The sequence below is a fragment of the Nilaparvata lugens genome, chromosome 3 (assembly GCF_014356525.2).
Source record: "Nilaparvata lugens isolate BPH chromosome 3, ASM1435652v1, whole genome shotgun sequence".
In the NCBI taxonomy this organism is placed as follows: Eukaryota; Metazoa; Arthropoda; class Insecta; order Hemiptera; family Delphacidae; genus Nilaparvata; species Nilaparvata lugens.
Window position 1 is genome coordinate 47,443,696 of NC_052506.1, and position 18,731 is coordinate 47,462,426.

The window sequence follows — 18,731 nt, forward strand, 5'->3', positions numbered from 1 at the left end:
TCCAAATTTCCCTGTCAATTCATCTATTGTTGTTGAAATGAAGATTTTACACTCAACACTATAACGGCTGCAAAAATCGTAGGGAGATGCGTAAAATAATATAATAATACATGAAATTGAAGAGAGTTTGATGTTCTATGATCTCATATGGGTAGCAGGGACTTTTCAATCAATCGTTAAAAACTGATAAGGCTAGAAAAATTTAAAAAATCAGAGAGGGGTTCTCTTCAAAATGTAACACCTTTGAGAGCTCATACCTAAGAAACTATGAGAGATATGGAAAAATATGAAATTTGTAGGATAATTTGTAAGCTTCAATTTTCTATTCAAAAAACTTCCGAAAGACTCATATTGTTCGAGATATATTATGCAAAAAAAAAAAAAAAGGTACTTCCAAACCACCACACATTTAGCACAGGGGGAAGAAAAGAGGACTTTTGATAAGTTCACCCCCTTACTATCCTAAAAAGAGCTGCGGGGTCAAAAATTGTGTTCCAAACATTTCCCTCAATACCTATTTTGAGCATTCGTTGCCTGGACTATTAAGGTAGCTGAATAAGATAGATGAATGATTTTCTGCAGTATCGAAAAAACACATGGTAAATCTTTTTCATTGAATGAATTTTTCTGCGATACCAAATAGCTGGATGATTAGCTGAGATTAGGATACTTTTTTAGGTGATTAGAGTTGGCGCCAGACAATGTACTTCCCAGATACAACAAGAATTTGAATGTTACTAGAACATGCGACAGCCGGCAGGTAATGGAAAGCTTCAGTGCAGTGTTTCTTATTTTTAATGCTCACCATTCATACCATTTCGTAACATCCATGATTCAATGTTCGATCAATTCCGATAATCACCTGCCATGAAATGTTAAACGTTTGGATGCTATTAAAATTCAATTCGGATGTTAAAATTCATAATAAATGTCGGGGACCGATATTCGCTCGTTATTTTTATCTCTATATATAAAAATGAATGTTTTTTTGTTTGTTAGTTTGTTTGTTTGTTTGTTAGTTTGTTCCCTATAGACTCAATAACTACTTGATAGAACGGCATGAAACTTTGGGGATATGTTGTGTGAATATTGGGGATGGTTTCTGACCAGAACTTCCAATAGGGGGGCTAATAATTATTAATTATTGATACATTTTACAGACCCATGAATAGAATTGCCGGCCAAGCGGTACTACCGAAGATGATAATGTTTGACATCAAACATATGATAATGTTTCAAGATCACAAAAAATTGGCCCTCTTTTTCCAAGCCTGAATAGCCGAGTGCATTAAAACTTCTGTACCTGATGCTATAGGTTGCAGGTTCAAATCCGGTCACATTTTTTAACTTTTTTGTTATAGGTTTTCTACTTTATTAATCGTTCCTATTTAATTTTTATCTTTCAATATTTTAGGTTGGACTTCTATGAAGAAAAATTCAATCAACGATGCAACATCAACAGGGAAAATTAATTTCTTCATGAAAGTAGAGAATTTAATCTATATAATATATATATATATATCAACATGAATGTCTGTATGTGTGTAATATTGCATGAATTATACAGTTTTGATGTATTTATAGTATTTGAAAGTTTATAAAGTGATAGAATTGGAATTGATTTTATTGAAAGTCGCTGTTACTCAAGGTTGGTATGGAAACAGCTATATCCAATATTCAAATTGAATTTAATTGTATCAAAATAGGCTAGCGAGTTTTATTTTTTCCTCTTCTTTAAAAAAAGTCAATAACTTCAATAATCTATATTTATATAAAAATGAATATCAATTTTTTTCAATTCAACACTTTACTGATAGATATTACTACAAATTGGTGAGAAGAATATGTTTTCGGAATAATAAATGCTGAATGCTGAATAATAAATGACTGAGCACGTAGGAAGTCTGTATTGAGATGTAAATGAAAATATTGATTGTCAGATCAAATTCATGATTCACCAAATAAATTCAATTATGACATTAGATACATTGACTTTTTGGCGGTACGAAGTTCGCCGGGCAAGCTAGTTTATTGATAAACAGAGCACAATTCTCTTAAATGATCGTGTTTATATTTCATAGCTGGCTATATGTCATCTTATGAATTTCGGGGATAAGATATTTTGATTTTTCACATACTCACTCGCTCACTCACTTTTTTACTATCCACAGCTGTTTCAGTCAAGGATGAATTATCCTTTTAATGTCGTTCAGCGAGTTTTCCCAAGGATGAGACCTAGTGCAATCGAATTTGTATATCAAAAACCTACTATGTTCCAAATTTCGTGAAAATAGTTAGAGCCGTTTTCGAGATCCGTTGAACATAAATAATGAGATATAAATAAATATAAATAACCAGATATAAAAATACAGAAATTGCTCGCTTAATATAATAGGATCTCTGTTTCGGTCCAGTTCTCTATTAACAGTAAAAGTTCTAACTTTCTCCCATTTCTACATACGGAATATAACAGCTTTGGCTGTGGATTGAAATTATTTTGATTTTCCATCGTTTATAATAATTTTCATCGGGATAACATGATAATGACCGTACAAGTTAATAATATTCCAAAGACAACCCAAAAGAAATTTTAAAGCAACTTTTATGATTGGTAACCAACGATACACCTTTTCCTTGTAGTTCACTATTGAAAGAATCCCAACAAAATTGATGGAATTTGCATCTCTAAATTCTTAGGTATTATTTTTTATGTTTGTGCCTATATCTGAGTAATGAAGTTATCCAAGTGGAATATGTGGAAATTGTAATATTGAGTAATTTGCTTCTGTAATCGAAGTTCAGAATATTGCTCAGGCCTACTCTATGTTGTAATATTTCTGAACTCCTCGTCTCCAAGATAGAAATATATTGCAGTTGTTACTGGAAAAGGAAAGAACGCTGCTCTATTCCGTGCTCTGTATTGATTGCGATGAACTATAACTGAACTAGTCCGTAGAATATTTCTAGGCAAGAATAAATATGGAGTACACCGACATCGGCACGCTAAGTTTGAATAGTGCATTAATCTTAAGCCAGAGGAAATCGAAAAAAACCTTTTCAATAGACACCTGCTTCCAGAGCAGCAGCTGTACGATTGGTCCTATTGTAGCCTATTTCATGGATAATATCTCATTATCAATGCCTCGGCACGTGAATACTATTAATTAAGAGGTATCGATGGTAAGAGTACTCTCAAGGATGAATGTACTCTCAGGCAATAGATCTCCATTTGCAATACTAAGCACCAAAATTATCACGTATATTATTCAATGAACTTAAAATCCAGTAGATCCAGTAGAAAGTATTTATATGAATAATCTGTAACATGGGACTCAATCAACATGTTGCACTAATCTAGGATCATTCGACCTGAGAAGATTCTCTACAAGATCTAACAGGTGAAAATTATTTAGCTTTTGCGCTAAGCTTGGATGAGTGAATATGAAAATAATAGGGAAAAAATAATGCATCACTTTCACTAACTTCTATTCTATGAATAACGTTTTCAGTATAATATTATAACAATGTCGTTCAGACATCAAGAGAAACTACATTCCAGCCATGCACAAACACCAATCATCATAAAGTAACTCCTATGAACTTTATATTGTTTCAAAATTATCTTACAGTTGTAAGGCGATTGATTAGGGCTCGAAGAGAATGGGATGGAATATTTCTCCATGAAAATTCATGAAGTTGGAGAATTAGGTCTGAACGGAGAAAACATGAAAACAATTTGTTATTCACACTACACACTTCGTTTACTGTCAACGTTGAATTCAGAATTTTTGTACAACAGTATCATTATTCAAACTAAGATGATGTTTGAGCAGATGGTTTGGTGTTTGAGCCACGTACATAACAAGTCAAGTTTTAAAAGCAGTCTCAGTCAAAGATCTTTTGTTCTGAAGGTAGCAGTATGCGAGATGAAGAATATCAGTCGTACTTAGCATGTTCAACGAGAATCAATTTTACATGTCTCAAGCTATTTGAAAACTTCTTGAGGTTTGGATAGTATGGCAGTTTCTTCTTTCATGAGCAGAAAGAAAATACAATGCTGAAAATTTGCAATCAGCCCTTCAATCTGAGATTTAAAAATTAACTTGAAAGCTTCTAATGAATGATCCATCCAATTCATAACCTTCGATTTATCAACGAACATCTCCAAACTTCCTTTTAAACTCCACAAGATTTGAGCGATTGGTTTTGAAGAATACTTTTAACAAGATTGAGTGATGTATCATCACCTTATATAAATGAATACCTCAGTACAATCATCTAAGTTCATTATCAGGATCATTGAAAATTAATTTTGTAGATAACATGAATAATACAATGTTATGCAATAAGCATGATTACAAGTATTTTTGCAACATATTGTTGTAAATGTGATTTTTCAATTCACTCTTTATTCATTGAAAGTATACATTTATGAACAAGATAAAAATAAAATAAAACATCATCTTTGAACGTATCTCATAAAACTCCAACTTCTTATTTACTTGTAAAATAGTCACCTTGGCAACCGTGTTCACATGATATAATTATATATGTATCCATGTAGGGCTAGCCTACATCACTATCCCCCCCCCTTAGGGATGTTGGTCCCCAATATCCTGATTTCCTTGATAAGGTGCTAGACGATTAGTCTACAACCTTCCGTTTGGTTCTTCCTTCTGTTTTCTTAATCCTATACACAATTATCCTCTTCACAATGTAGTACAGGTCTCCCTTTTTGCTCTTTCTAATTTTAAGCAAACATTTCTTTTTTAAATGCCAAATTCAATTCTTGGCCAAATAACAAACAATTTGGATTCCTCGGATTTCCAATGAAACTTAAACAATTAGATATAGCAACATTCTCAAACTTGTGAGCGCCATCGCGTCCCTACCAACGATGTCTCAAACCTCTAAATCGAACAATACTCTGCTCAGCCAAACCTCAGGACAGACACACTTCCTACCTGCCAGATAGCCATGCTTCTGCAGTTGCGGACAGATATGCTCCCTCTCAGCTACATGCTGAGGACTGAGGAGTCCCATTCGAGCTAGTGACACCCTCATTTGCTCCTGATTTTCTCACTTATTCATACCCTAATGCATGTCATAACCACACACCCTATGTGTGACTTCATTAAGGCACCAAACAATGTTGCTTCCGTCTTCCGACGGTCTGTTGCTTCCAACTATTCATCTCTGATATTTTAGGTCGAGAGATAGAAATACCCTTCTTATCTTGGCATTGCCATTCAATAACTTTTAATATTCAAAACCATTTCACAATCAGACAAATCATTCTCAAATCATCTATTTGATTCAAATCATTCTTCATCAGAAAGAAATTCAAATTCATAAAATCTTGTTTTAATAGTCATAAAATTTTTAAATCAGTCAGACCAGGTTACAAGAACATTGACTCCAATCGCCTGAATCTCTTGCAAGCCTCTCCACGTGATCAGATTCCCCAGTGAGTAAACTACTATAACTTTTGGCACACTAAAAATGTTATACATAAATCTCAGAGCCAACCTAAAAGGCTCATCAAAGTCCAGAGAAAACCAATGGCAATGATTCTTTTAAAAGTTATCCAGCATCTTTTCTTTTTCCCCATCAAAACTAACATAAACAATCTCAAACAATTTGAAAATTTCCCTCGATTTCCTGTTGCAAGTTTTTTCCCATATTAGATACAGATTATAGCATACCTTCTTTGAGCGAATTTACCAACTCATTGAGTGCTTCAATCACCATTTTTTATCTTGCTCATATTTTCATTGAAAACATATTTTCAGTGTTACAAACTTTAAGCACAATTTTTTTCAAGGATCCAATCCAACTTCTGACACCAATGTTGTGAATGTGCTTTTTTAATTAACACTAATCATCTTTGAACGTATCTCATAAAACTCCCACTTCTTATTCACTTGTAAACAATTCGTTGCTAAAATAGACACCTTGGCAACCGTGTTCACATGATATGTATCATGTAGGGCTAGCCTACATCACTATGAATGATAAGCATGATTTTAGTGGACCAAGTTGTAGCTTACAAACATTATCACAGTGCTTATTGCTTATCACCAACAATGATAATGATTACAATGATTGCTTGAGTTGCTTAAATTATGAATACCTCGAATTGTATCAAGTTCCCTAATACTTCACGTTGTAGTGTATATAAATAAGATACAATAAATAATACTGATTGAATATTATGTTGCAGTTATCACTATCTGTAAGGTACGAGCAATCACAAAGTTTTTCAACTTGAAATAAATTCTTCAAATATGAATTTAACTTGAACAAACAGTGAAATCTATCTGAGAAAGCTGTCAGAGTAGACTAGCTGACAAGATTATCAACAGAGAACAATTGTTCGACAGCACAAACAGTAATGACAAATGTCAACTCCGACATCCATTTTCTGGTTATCACATTGCATCCGGGCTATGCATACAATTCGCTCAGCAGAAGAAAACACTTAGAATATTATTCAATATTGAGCAATATTCAATTTGAGTAAATTAAGTAATAGCCTAAAATCATTCACATTTGAAACTGCATTGCTTCCTTTGTTGCTATTACTGCAAATAAAAGCTGTAGCTCGAACTAGATTTCAAATCAAGTTTGAGAATAGTTTTGAGTGCTAACTATCAACCGAACTTGTGAAATCCGCTTGATCAGCTCTCAAACTCGAATCAAGTATCATCCACTAGGCTTCGCTACATGATCAACTTTCCTGATGGGGTGATTGTTAGTGACTGGAAGTTGAGAAGCTACAAGAACTTGAATCCTAGTGGAAATTTTTTTCGGTGAGCTACACAACAGTCTGAAGAGTTTCGCCCCCAAAAATAATAGGAGGAACCAGAGAGAGTGAATTGCCTGATTTGATTGAGGAGAGTATGTTGTGTTTTGGGGGGTGAAATAGTGAAAAACTTTTTTAAAAATGTATTGTATTACTCTTAGTTACAGCTAACAATATTTGTTTATTCTCCTCCAGAGCGTTAATTGAATAAGAATATAATGTTTTTCATAGTTCAAATTTCCTTTCTCGATCCAATTCACTTATTCGATTCGTAATACATATGTGCATATCTCTCTTTAATTCCGATTTAGTTCTCTCAATAATTATTCTTTATTCTGCTCTTGATAGATGAAACCACGGAATAAGCATACATAGTGCTTCTTTCCTCTGTGATGAAACGTAACAAAGCGCTTCAGAATGTACCTACATCTCCCCGGTGTAGTGAGATTAAAGTTTATAGTTTTGATTTATGTGCTATCAGCTAGTATCAGTTTGTTATGGGCTCGACTATTTTGTTGCTCTTCATCCAAGATAAGACCAAAAACTAATGAGGGAAGCGAGAAGCCTCTGAAAAAATAAAGTAGGCAGTTCTATTATATTTTCACAATAATCACAAGTTCACAGTTAAGGAGAATGTTGAGTTTCTGCATGTTAATAAAAAAGGCAGATCTTTGAATATTCTAGAGGCTTTAGAAATAACAAGAGTAATTAAGGAAAATTCCCAGTATAGTTTAAATGACCAGATTCATTTCAACCAATATAACACTACGAATTTAGTTTTATCATAAAATTGTAAGCATACATTAGGTAGTCATAGCTCTTGTATTTAGTTTTAGTTTATCAGAGATTGACAATGGTGTAATAACCGAAACCGGTCTTTCGAATTATCAATAAATCAGCGGTTTTTTGACAATTTATCAAATAATAATTTTGTGTAAGGGATTATTGAAATGGTTATGCAAATTATATCTTATTAGTTCTTCTTCTTATTATTATTATTATCACTGTATAGCCATTATTATTATGACTATCTAAAGGCCTACAAGTCTTATTCAATCTTAAGAATTTATTATTATTCATACAAAAATGATAATAAATATAAATACTACAACCAATGAAGGTTTTAAATTGTAACTACTGATTGAGGAAGACATAGTTTTGCAAGATTTTCCACTACAATAGTCTTTTTGATTCGAGTCTCAACATCATAAACCATAGTTCTCAAGATCTCCCTTCATTAATTGAAGAAGAAACCGGTATGTTTTAAAGCAACTTATGAATTATTATACAAAATTACGCTATTATTCTTGACTGTTCAATACAATTCATGAGAAAACCGTTTATCTCATTGCATTGCATCATAAATTCGCGAAATAGGAGGAGCAAGTCAGGAACATAACAACGAACAGTGTGCGAACCGCGTTGTGGATGCAAGGACGGGTCAACGAACAGCCTCATTCGCAATTCAAGGCTTGCTGTCTGCTGCAGTCACTGGGTCGGTCTGTCGTCTGTTACTTGGCAAACACTTTCCACTCTTTCTTTCTGTTTCGTAATCAAGAACTGGCTCTTAGACAACGGTGAGAAAAATGGAAGGGATTAAAGAATATTACTAGAAGGCCATGGGAGGAGTTACTGGAAACACGCATGTCCTTCAAACTCCTTTAACTGGTCAATGGTTTGACGATGAGATAGATCTTAGATCACAACTGGATTGAAGGTGAAACATCCATTAATGGGAAATGAAACAACAATGGGATACAACTGATAAAGGATTGATCTGGGATGCACTCTGCACAGATAAGTTAAATAAATGCATTACAATAAGCTAGTGGACAAGATTACAAAAATAAACCTATATAGCCTACTATCTAAAGCTGCTCATAGACAGAAAAATAGTGACGGAAAGTTACTGACGTCCACTGCTTTTCATTCTGCTTGTAGACAGGGAAAGTAGAGACGAATAGTAACAGGCGGCCAGTGCTTTTTATTGTGTTCCTTATTACCAATATATTTCTCTTAACCAAACACTTTCATCTTTTGATCATTTTCTTCAATGGGTTTTCCCAAGTACGATAATTGTAAATATACTAGCCTTACTCTCAATTAATGATTAATACAAGTCAAAACTTTGTATTCAGCTCTAACTCTCTTCAAAGAAATAATATAAGATTAGAAAAAAGGGGACCAACTGAGGATTCTCTCTGTTCCCATGTTGGTGGTGACGTGATGTGGCAGGCCATTAACATTTATGGTTGGAAGTTGACTAGTGGTCAGGCAAGAGAGCAAAAATTGTTTTGGAGCAGTTCCAATAACATTGCATTTTTACTATCAGCATTCGAACTAAATGTCAGTATGAGTTGCAACTGACTGTGACGACCAAAAAATGCAGTCCCGCACCAATCTTTTCCAAGCGAAAGTTTCCAATCATATGAGACAATAAGATTGTTCAAATCATGCTGCAGTATCAGAAACATAAGTTTTTATGAAATTCAAAGATAGGATGGAATGAATCTTGAGTGCTATTTCCAACACAGCAACACTGAAATTACATCATTAAAAGAAATCTATCAAAATGAATATCATAAGTTTGACCTATATAAACTCTAAAACTTGACAAATGATGACCTTATCTTGACTTTGTTATTCTATAAAGTCAAATAAGTTATGCTACAAAGTAACGTTTGTTGCTGTTTTCTTAACTCTCTCATTCTTGGTATTATCAGTCCACTATTCAAAAATCTTGGAATACAGTATAAAAATCTTCAGGGTGACCCAGTAACGATACTTATGATGATTAAAGTGGTGAATATACATCGAAAGATTTAATTTTCAAATTGGAGAGTTTATTTTGATACTTTCATCCAGAAGCATGGTCTTCTCCTTTGTTTAGCTTCTACATGCGTTTTTGAGGTCAGTTCCGATGATTCAATGATATCAATATATTTCATCTTTGACTAACTGTTTTCTCTTCAACTATTCAATAATGTACATAAATATAATTGAAGATACATAGATCTCAATACTCAATAATACATTTGAAACAATTGAGCTTCCTTCAAAATTGATAGAGGATCCTTGATTTGTTCGAGACATCTGAACAACCATTCGAGTAGCCTCAATTCTTTGTGGAATCGAATTGAATCTTACTTCCTTCGAAAGATCGTAAAAGTAAAGTGGAGACAATTCAAGTCTCCTCGAATTTATGGGTCAATTCCTCGCTCTCTAAGCACTAATGCTCTGTGTTAATCGTTGTAAAACTTCATTCTTTCTCTGCAATGGAGGATTTGACTCATTAACAGGTTCATTAGATGCCTTCACCTAATTAACAATCTAAGAATCGTAGTCAAAATGAAGGGATTCACTTCTATTCGTTGTATATTGGAGTACTTAGAATAATTTATTTAAGGAGTTTGGTTTGAGCCGGCTCTCTGAATTTGTTTTTTACAAAAAAATGTGAACCTTTTTTCATGAAATTCCCAGATTCTCCGTACATTTCAACTATGTAATTACTCTACTATCCTTCATGGGCCTGCCTACTTGTCAAAACCATTTCACATTTCCTTCCAGTAAGATAAGCTTCTGAATAATTTATCATCCTGTGCAAAGTTCATTGACCATTATCAAAGTGCCGTCTCCCCGATGTTAACTTTATTTTTTCCAACCGTCGTTAATAAAGAAGCTAGACGAGAATGAAGATAAAGTCAATTAATGTGGGTGTTGAGAGAAGGTGCCTTCAGACGTGGAAGCTCGGCGAACTTCAATCAATCACTGAGGGTAGAATCAATGGGGTGGTCTCCAGTCGGGGTTCAATCGAAGAGGGTGCGGTGCGACTGCACGGTGCAAAAATCGGATGCCGAGTCCGGATTTCGCGACCGACTTGGTCACGCGACTAGTCATTCATTCCACAATCCACCATAGGCGAACGTCTGATATCTGAAATTTATTATCAGGAAATGTGCAAACCAATGAACATTAATCAAAATACGTTTCTACGGCTCTTTTTAGTCGATTGCCTCACAACTGCCGATGAAATAGGCCACAACAATCCGCAATCCACAACAATTTTTCTCAATTTTACAGCTTGGGCTATAGCTGTACAAGCAATGTAAAAAAAATTTTCAAATGTCTGTTCTGTTTTTGCAAAAATATTTCTCAAGGAATATGGAAACGCCAGATCTGTTTTACCACAAAAGGTTGAGGTTTCTCATTTTACTTATTCATTCATTTACATTAACCAATGCACAAATCAAATATATGATTAGAAAAGGACCAACAGGCCTAGCCCAAAACTGTTCCGAATGTTGATAGTAGTAAGACAATGTCTGAAAGGTAGGATATGTTGCTTCATTTTGAATCAAATTCCGAGTCCAGAAATATACAAACCAAAATTTATAATTTAATTAGTAAACTGTATATGTGTTAGAGACAAAATGCATAAAATTATTATAAAGCAACCGAATAATATCCAACTAAATAATAAATATAAGTCATATAGAGAATATTCTAAATTATTTGATAAAACAAGCGAATATCAATTACTTTAAAAAAAATTTGACGATCACATAAATGATTCCAAGAAAACCTGGGAATGTATAAACGAACTTTCAGATACTAAAAAGAATACCAAAACAATCAATCTGGATGCCGAAGTACTTAATAAATACTTTGCCGAAAGGAAAAACTTTCGCTGAGAAAATTTCTGATGACATAAATAATATACCTATAAAATGTGCCTTTGTATCTAAATCCCAAAACAACTCATGTGAGAGTAGTATCTTTCTCCGCCCCACAAACACAATAGAGATACAAAAGATAATTGATAAATTGAAAAACAAAGCAACACCTGGAGCCGATAATTTCTCAGGATCGTATCTAAAACGAATATCAAGTTTCATTACCGAACCGATTATATTCAATAAATGTTTGAGCAATGGATACTTTCCTAGTAAATTTAAAGAAGCAAATATTATTCCTATACCTAAAACCGGCGATCCAAAAAAAAACTGAAAATTACAGACCAATCAGCCTACTAAGTAATTTATCCAAAATACTAGAAAAGATTCTAAAATTGAGGTTAATGAGTTTTCTTGATAAGGAGAGTATAATTAGAGATAACCAATATGGTTTCCAAGCCAAAAAGTCTACTAAAGATGCAGTAATTCACCTTAATAAAATTGTGTGCAACAACTTTAATGAAAATAAAAAACTCTAGCTGTCTTTATGGACTTATATAAGGCTTTTGACACTATCCCACACAAATTACTACTAGATAAGCTAAATAAATCTGGAATTAGAAGGTCCGTAAACAATCTATTTGCAAGCTACTTATCAAATAGAAAACAATATCTAACTTTAAATAGCCGAACTGACATTAAATTCACATCCGATTTTGGACTGCCTCAAGGATCAGTTCTATCACCGATTTTATTTCTAATCTATGTCAACGATATGCTTAAACTAATCCTTGGAAATTGTACTACATTTTCATTTGCTGATGATACAACACTCATTTTTAGTGGGAGTAGCTGGGAGGAAACGTTCAGTAATGCGAACAGTAATTCAAAAATAGTTCAGAAATGGCTTAAGGATCATGTTCTCACCCTCAATACTGAAAAAAACAAAATACATAACCTTTTCACCTAATATTACCGGACAACCACCAATAACTATGAATTTGAATATGAATGCAAACTGTATAAACATGGTAAATGAGGAACAGGAGATAAAAACACTGGAAAGAGTACAAACTATGAAATACCTAGGAATAGTAATTGACCAGCACCTGAAGTGGAACAAACACATAGAATATTTATGCTCGAAGTTGAAGTATTTGATCCATATCTTCTACAAAATAAATAGAATAAGAAATATAGATATTACTGGGAAAATTTATTTCGCATATGCACATTCATTATTCCAATTATATTATATGATAAGAGCGGTCCTGGGAAGACCACGAATTTACTCAAGTAGAGAAATTTTCCTAGAATTAAAGGTTCCAACTCTAAGACAGACTTACATTAAAAGTGTAATTCTGTACTTGAATAAACATAACAATTTATTTACCACTCACACAACTCCCTACAACATTCGAGCAGATAACACAAATAGATTTAACATACACTTCACAAAACTATGCAGACATAAACTTCCGTACTATTGTAATTACTTAATCAACAAAATACCAATATAGACCAGTCAACGAAGTGTTATAGAAGGAAAAGTTTGAAAGACAATTTTTGACCCCACAGTTCTGTTTAGGGTAGTGAGGAGGTAAACATATCAAAAGTGTTGGGGGTTAAGGGGGTTAACCCCTTGTGTTAAGGGAGTGGGGGTGGTTCAAAGGTACCATTTTTTGGTTTCTCGCATATAACTCGAAAATTATGCATTTAACAGACATGACTATTCTATAAGAAATTGAAGCTTACATAATGTCCTACAATATTCATCCCACAACTTTTCTATATCTCTTCCAGTTTTCGAGATATCCGCTCTAAAAGATGTGGAATTTTTGAAAAAACACATTTTCCTTCACTTTTTTGCTATTTTTGCTCTTATAACTTTTTGAATATCGATGGGAAAAATCTATGCTGATCATGAGCATATGGAACATCAAATTCTCTTAAATTTGATGTATAATTTTACAAGTTTTAGCACATCCCCACGACTGTTGCAGCAGCTTCAGTGTTGAGTGTGAGATCTTCAATTCTGCAAAAATAGACAAATTAATTGATAGAGGAATTTGGAAAGAATGTTTTAAACACAATTTTTGACTTTGCAGTTTTGTTGGGATCAGTTTGGGGGTGAACATATCAAAAGTCCCCATCCATTCCCCTACTGCTAAAGGGATGAGGGTGGTATAAAAGTTGCATTTTTCAATGTTTTGCTTACACGCTCATATCTTGAGAAGAATGCGTTCAACCGATATGACTAGCTATTCAGGAATGAAGCTTGATAAATTCTCTACAATATTTGTCCCTTGGTGATTTGTGATATCTATCAACAGTTTTCGAGATATACGCTCTTAAAATAACAGCTTTTAATCCTATTTTTTGATGTTTCAGGGTCTACAACTCTCCAACAATGCATCATAAAAATTAATGCTCACCGTAGATTTGTAGAGCTTTGTTTTCTCTTAAATTTGATGTATTATTTCACTACTTAATGTTTTCCTTCTATTGTTATATCAGATTCAATGTGGTGGGTGAAATTTTCAACTCTGCAACAAGTGTCAATTTAGCAGTTCCACACCTTCATTAGACGGGCTAGAGATGCGTATTATTGCTACGTTTACCTCCAAACTAGTCTTCATTAAGCTACAAAGTCAAAAATTGTGTACCAGATGTTCCAGACTCAAATTTCATTCTCAAGTGATCAATTGCTACAACATTAAAATTTCACCCCCCACATTGAATCTGCTATAGCAATAGAAGGAAAACAATAAATAGGGAAATAATACATCAAATTGAAGAGAAAACGAAGCTCTACAAATCTACGGTGAGCATTCATTTTTACGATGCATTGTTGGAGAGTTGTAGACCCTGAAACATCAAAAAATAGGATTAAAAGCTGTTATTTTAACAATGTTACACTTTTAAGAGCGTATATCTCGAAAACTGTTGATAGATATCACGAATCACCAAGGGACAAATATTGTAGAGAATTTATCAAGCTTCATTTCTGAATAGCTGGTCATATCGTTTGAATGCATTTTTCTCAAGATATGAGCGTGTAAGCAAAACATTGAAAAATGCAACTTTTAAACCACCCTCATCCCTTTAGCACAAGGGGAATGGATGAGGACTTTTGATATGTTCAGCCCCAAACTGACCCAACAAAGCTGCAAAGTCAAAAATTGTGTTTAAAAACATTCTTTCCAAATTCCTCTATCAATTGGTCTACTTTTGCATAACTGAAGATCTCACACTCAACACTGAAGCTGCTGCAACAGTCGTGAGGATGTGCTTAAACTTGTGAAATTTTACATCGAATTTAAGAGAATTTGATGCTCTATATGCTCATGATGTGTTTTTTCAAAAATTTCACATCTTTTAGAGCGGATTTATCTCGAAAAGTAAAAGAAATATAGAAAAAGCTGTAAGATCAATATTGTGGGAAATTATGTAAGCTTTAATTTCTTATAGAATAGTCATGGTATGTAAAATGCATAATTTTCGAGTTGTATGCGAGAAACCAAAAAATGGTGCCTGCCTTTCAACCACCCCCACCCACTTAGCACAGGGGGTAGGGGTGGGGACTTTTGATATGTTTACCCCCTCACCACCCTAAACAGAACTGCTGAGTCAAAAATTATTGTCTTCCAAACTTTTCCCTCTATACCCTTTTTTGAGCATTCATTGCCTGGACTAATAGGCTTTGTTTACAGAAATATAACCGAATCATTACTCTCAGATATACAGAGTTGGGTTGATAGGAACATTTTCTTCAGGCTGACTTAGGCCTGAAAACTACGTTTTATACGTTTTCAGTTGGACGACCGTTACCATGTCTCTGATTCGCTTTTTTGTCATATTCATAATGATCGAATAGCTTGGATCTTCATCAACTTTGTTGCCTTTCTCAGTACCGAGAAATCTTTTGTCACCATTTATTTCCATCTAACAATCTCTCACATCTGCATCTATTGCTGATTTTCTTCCTTCTTATTTTTTTCTTTCATTTTCCTTTTCTCTTAATCTATTAAGCGTTACATGGAAAGTTATAGTTTTCTTTTCTCTTCAATATCTTTCTTCTCTGACCTTGCTTACTGATAGGATTTTTCTTTGGTATTATTATTATCATTCATATATAAATGAATATATTATACTTATTATTCTATTATAGGCTACTTCTTGTACTGTTACTCAGTTACTGTCCCCACACAGAGATCTATATTTAATAAAATATTCACAAATTTGTTTTTAGATATGTTGTCTATGTAAATGTATCTTGTGTTTTGTATTGTGAATTGAATAAAGTAAAGTAAAGATCATCACGCGAATCGAACAAATTAGATTGAAAACCGAAAAGAATAAAAATATTACACCAAACTGTTAAGTTTTCAAAACTTGAAAACATTGAATTATTCAGAAATTTATAAACCAAAAAACTCACTCCAAAAATTAGAGATTCGAGGTTGATGACCACATGAGCCTTGGGCGTCTAAAAAAATCTACGTCTGAGAAATTCTCATCATTTTTTTCACATCCTATATCCTATCATACCTACCCTTAGCCCTACTATCATACCTACCTACGTTCACTTTCCTATAACACCTTCTGCCTTTCTGTTATGCATGGAAAACCACAGTTGGGAAGGTATTTTCCCAACACAACACATAATTTTAGCAATTTAGTCTCTCTTTTATTGTGTTGCATTTTTTGTATCGTTTATTGTAATTGTTTTATCTTATTGTTTTTCTGTGTGTTGTGAATAAAATGGTATAGGCCTACGTTTAATGAAATGTTAGCCTTTGGTGAGTTACTGTTTTCCAATTAATTATTGATGAATTCATAAGTGAGGAAACATGAGGGTTAAAAGTTTAGGAATTTATGAACTGTTTTTCAATCGATAAGGAAATACTAAATACTGTAGAGGAAACTAGAGGTCTATCTTGTCTGATATCTATCATTAATGTAACTCTGATAACGGTATCAAGGCAACTTGTCCTCCCAAATGCTGACTAATATACAGTTGCTTAAGGCATTTACGATATTTTCATTAAATTACATCACAAAAATAGCATCTATAGTCTTGTATCTTACACTATGATCGTTATAATAGATATAGAATCTTACACTTGTAGCCTCCTTGCACAAATTGAAAATGAATGAACATGGATGAATGGATGCATGATCATCAGTTTGAAATAAGAAGCTATAATGAATATATGGAGTTCTATTCTAGGTGTAATCAGAGAGTCCATTAGCGATATTATATTTTATACAAGAGTATAGAATGCTACATTCTAATGTAGCATTTTATACTCATGACTTAATGTATACTTAATCTTACATTCTATACTCTATCTGGGTGTGATACAGTCATAAAATTACTCGTGAAAAATTATGAATCACTCACTAATCGTTATTAAAGAACTCATTCTCAGAGCACTAAAAATTACTTAGATTACAAAATATTTCTTCATAAGATCATTTCTAAATTCAAACATTCATTGCTCATTTCAGAGAACAACTTTAAACTTCCATTATATTGCTCATAGAATTCTTGAGCAGCTTATGTGAAAGTTTATGATGCAACGTTTATGGATTTGGTGAGATAAGTAGGAGATATTTGTCTTTTCCTAAAAAACGTTCGTAAAATGTGGAAAAATTACGAAGACTGTTAGAGAATATTTGGTCGGTGAACATGTTGTCTTCAACATACTATTGACATAGCAAATTAAAATACTCCTTTAAATGTTGATTATCCAATTATATGGGAATGATTTAAATTTCATCTATAAATCCTGAACTCCTGGGCGGTAAATTACTTAATTGATGTAGATGGGTTTAAAGAACAATCAATATGATGAGATTGAGAAATTATTAAAAAATGCATGTTGAAAACTCACCAGCGAGAAGTAGAACAGGCAGCAATATCTTCTGTAAACAAACGGTTGGCCAGTAGCCAGGCTTATCCATGGCTTATCGCCTGAAAATATCAATTTTCAACGTCAAAAATGAAAACACTATTAGGATAGAGACAGCTTATTTCTCATGACATTACGAAGTGGATAGTAGCAAATCATCGGACATCAATCTGTGACAGGGGGAGTAGGAGTGAGCTAATTCTCATATCAATTCTATTTTTCTTCTAAGCTTTACATCCTAACTTGAGCTACTGTGAATAAATAATCCTATGATACACTGTTTCCACTATCACAATAGCACTTCTATAATTTGTTAGGTTCAGGAGCGTTTTAAGACACTGGGCCATCCTCAAAGTGCAGGGAGTACCTAAATACCTTTTATTAGATATTTCCTAATTAGATATTTCTAATATCTCCATATCTCTTGTATCATTTTTCTATTGAGAAACTTCGCTTTAACATAGTTTAGTGAATTATTTTACAAAAAATGGATTTTTGTGTAATCCATCAGAATATAACAATAAAAATGTAGGTGGAAAACTTAAGGACTCAATGGACGAGAAGAGTTTTCAATTTTCCTATTCAAATCTACATTTAACTGATCAGAATATTGAATAAATTGTTAATGGTGGGTTAATATTAGTTTGAATTAGTAAATTATATTTAATTCTAAGGATTTCAATGATGCTATCGAAATTAAAGAGGATTACACATTCTCAATCATTATATTCAAGTATCTGGAAGTATTATCAGGGGTCTGTTTTAATCGATTTGAATTGCATTTTAGATGAGTAGTATTATTATCAATATACTTCAATCGCAGGCCATTCTTCAGCAATATACTGTATTCCATATTCATATTCCAATTGATAAATGACGATTGAAATAATGTAAATTGCATTAGATGCATTTAAATAATATAATCGATAACTGGAAACTTTTCTCTCCCAATCCTTTCCATTCACACTATTTCCATTAGAAAACATCGGACTTTTCATGTACTGCACAACTTTCTCCCTATTTTTGGATTCATCTTTTCACTTATTATAATTACGGACACTGTAGATGTAGATCCGGAAGAATGAAATGAGATAAAGAGAATTGATCGCATCTGAAATTCAGGGATGGAATAATTCTGCTGTCTGCTGTCTAATACGTTGGCTCTGTGTAATAAGGATCCAACTGTTTAGATATAGTAATATTCGAATAACTAGTGTACTATCCTGTTCCACGAACTCACAATCCTAAGTCTGGTTTAATATTTGGGTGTTCAATATAGAGCAGTCGATGCAGTCTGACTGGTTCATTCACCTTTGAATGGGCCTAATAATTGAC

At 33.4% G+C, this 18,731-nt stretch overlaps 1 protein-coding gene across 1 annotated transcript in view; it reads right to left on the minus strand.

The window, feature by feature from the left end:
* The window catches only part of LOC111050150 (piezo-type mechanosensitive ion channel component), a 153,067-nt gene that overhangs the window by 131,540 nt on the left and 2,796 nt on the right, over window positions 1-18,731 (minus strand). Inside the window, exon 2 of the mRNA XM_039422810.1 lies at window positions 17,379-17,458. Within this exon, the coding sequence (XP_039278744.1) occupies window positions 17,379-17,448 (70 nt within the window). The 5' untranslated portion in view covers window positions 17,449-17,458. The remainder of the gene's footprint in view (window positions 1-17,378; window positions 17,459-18,731) is intronic.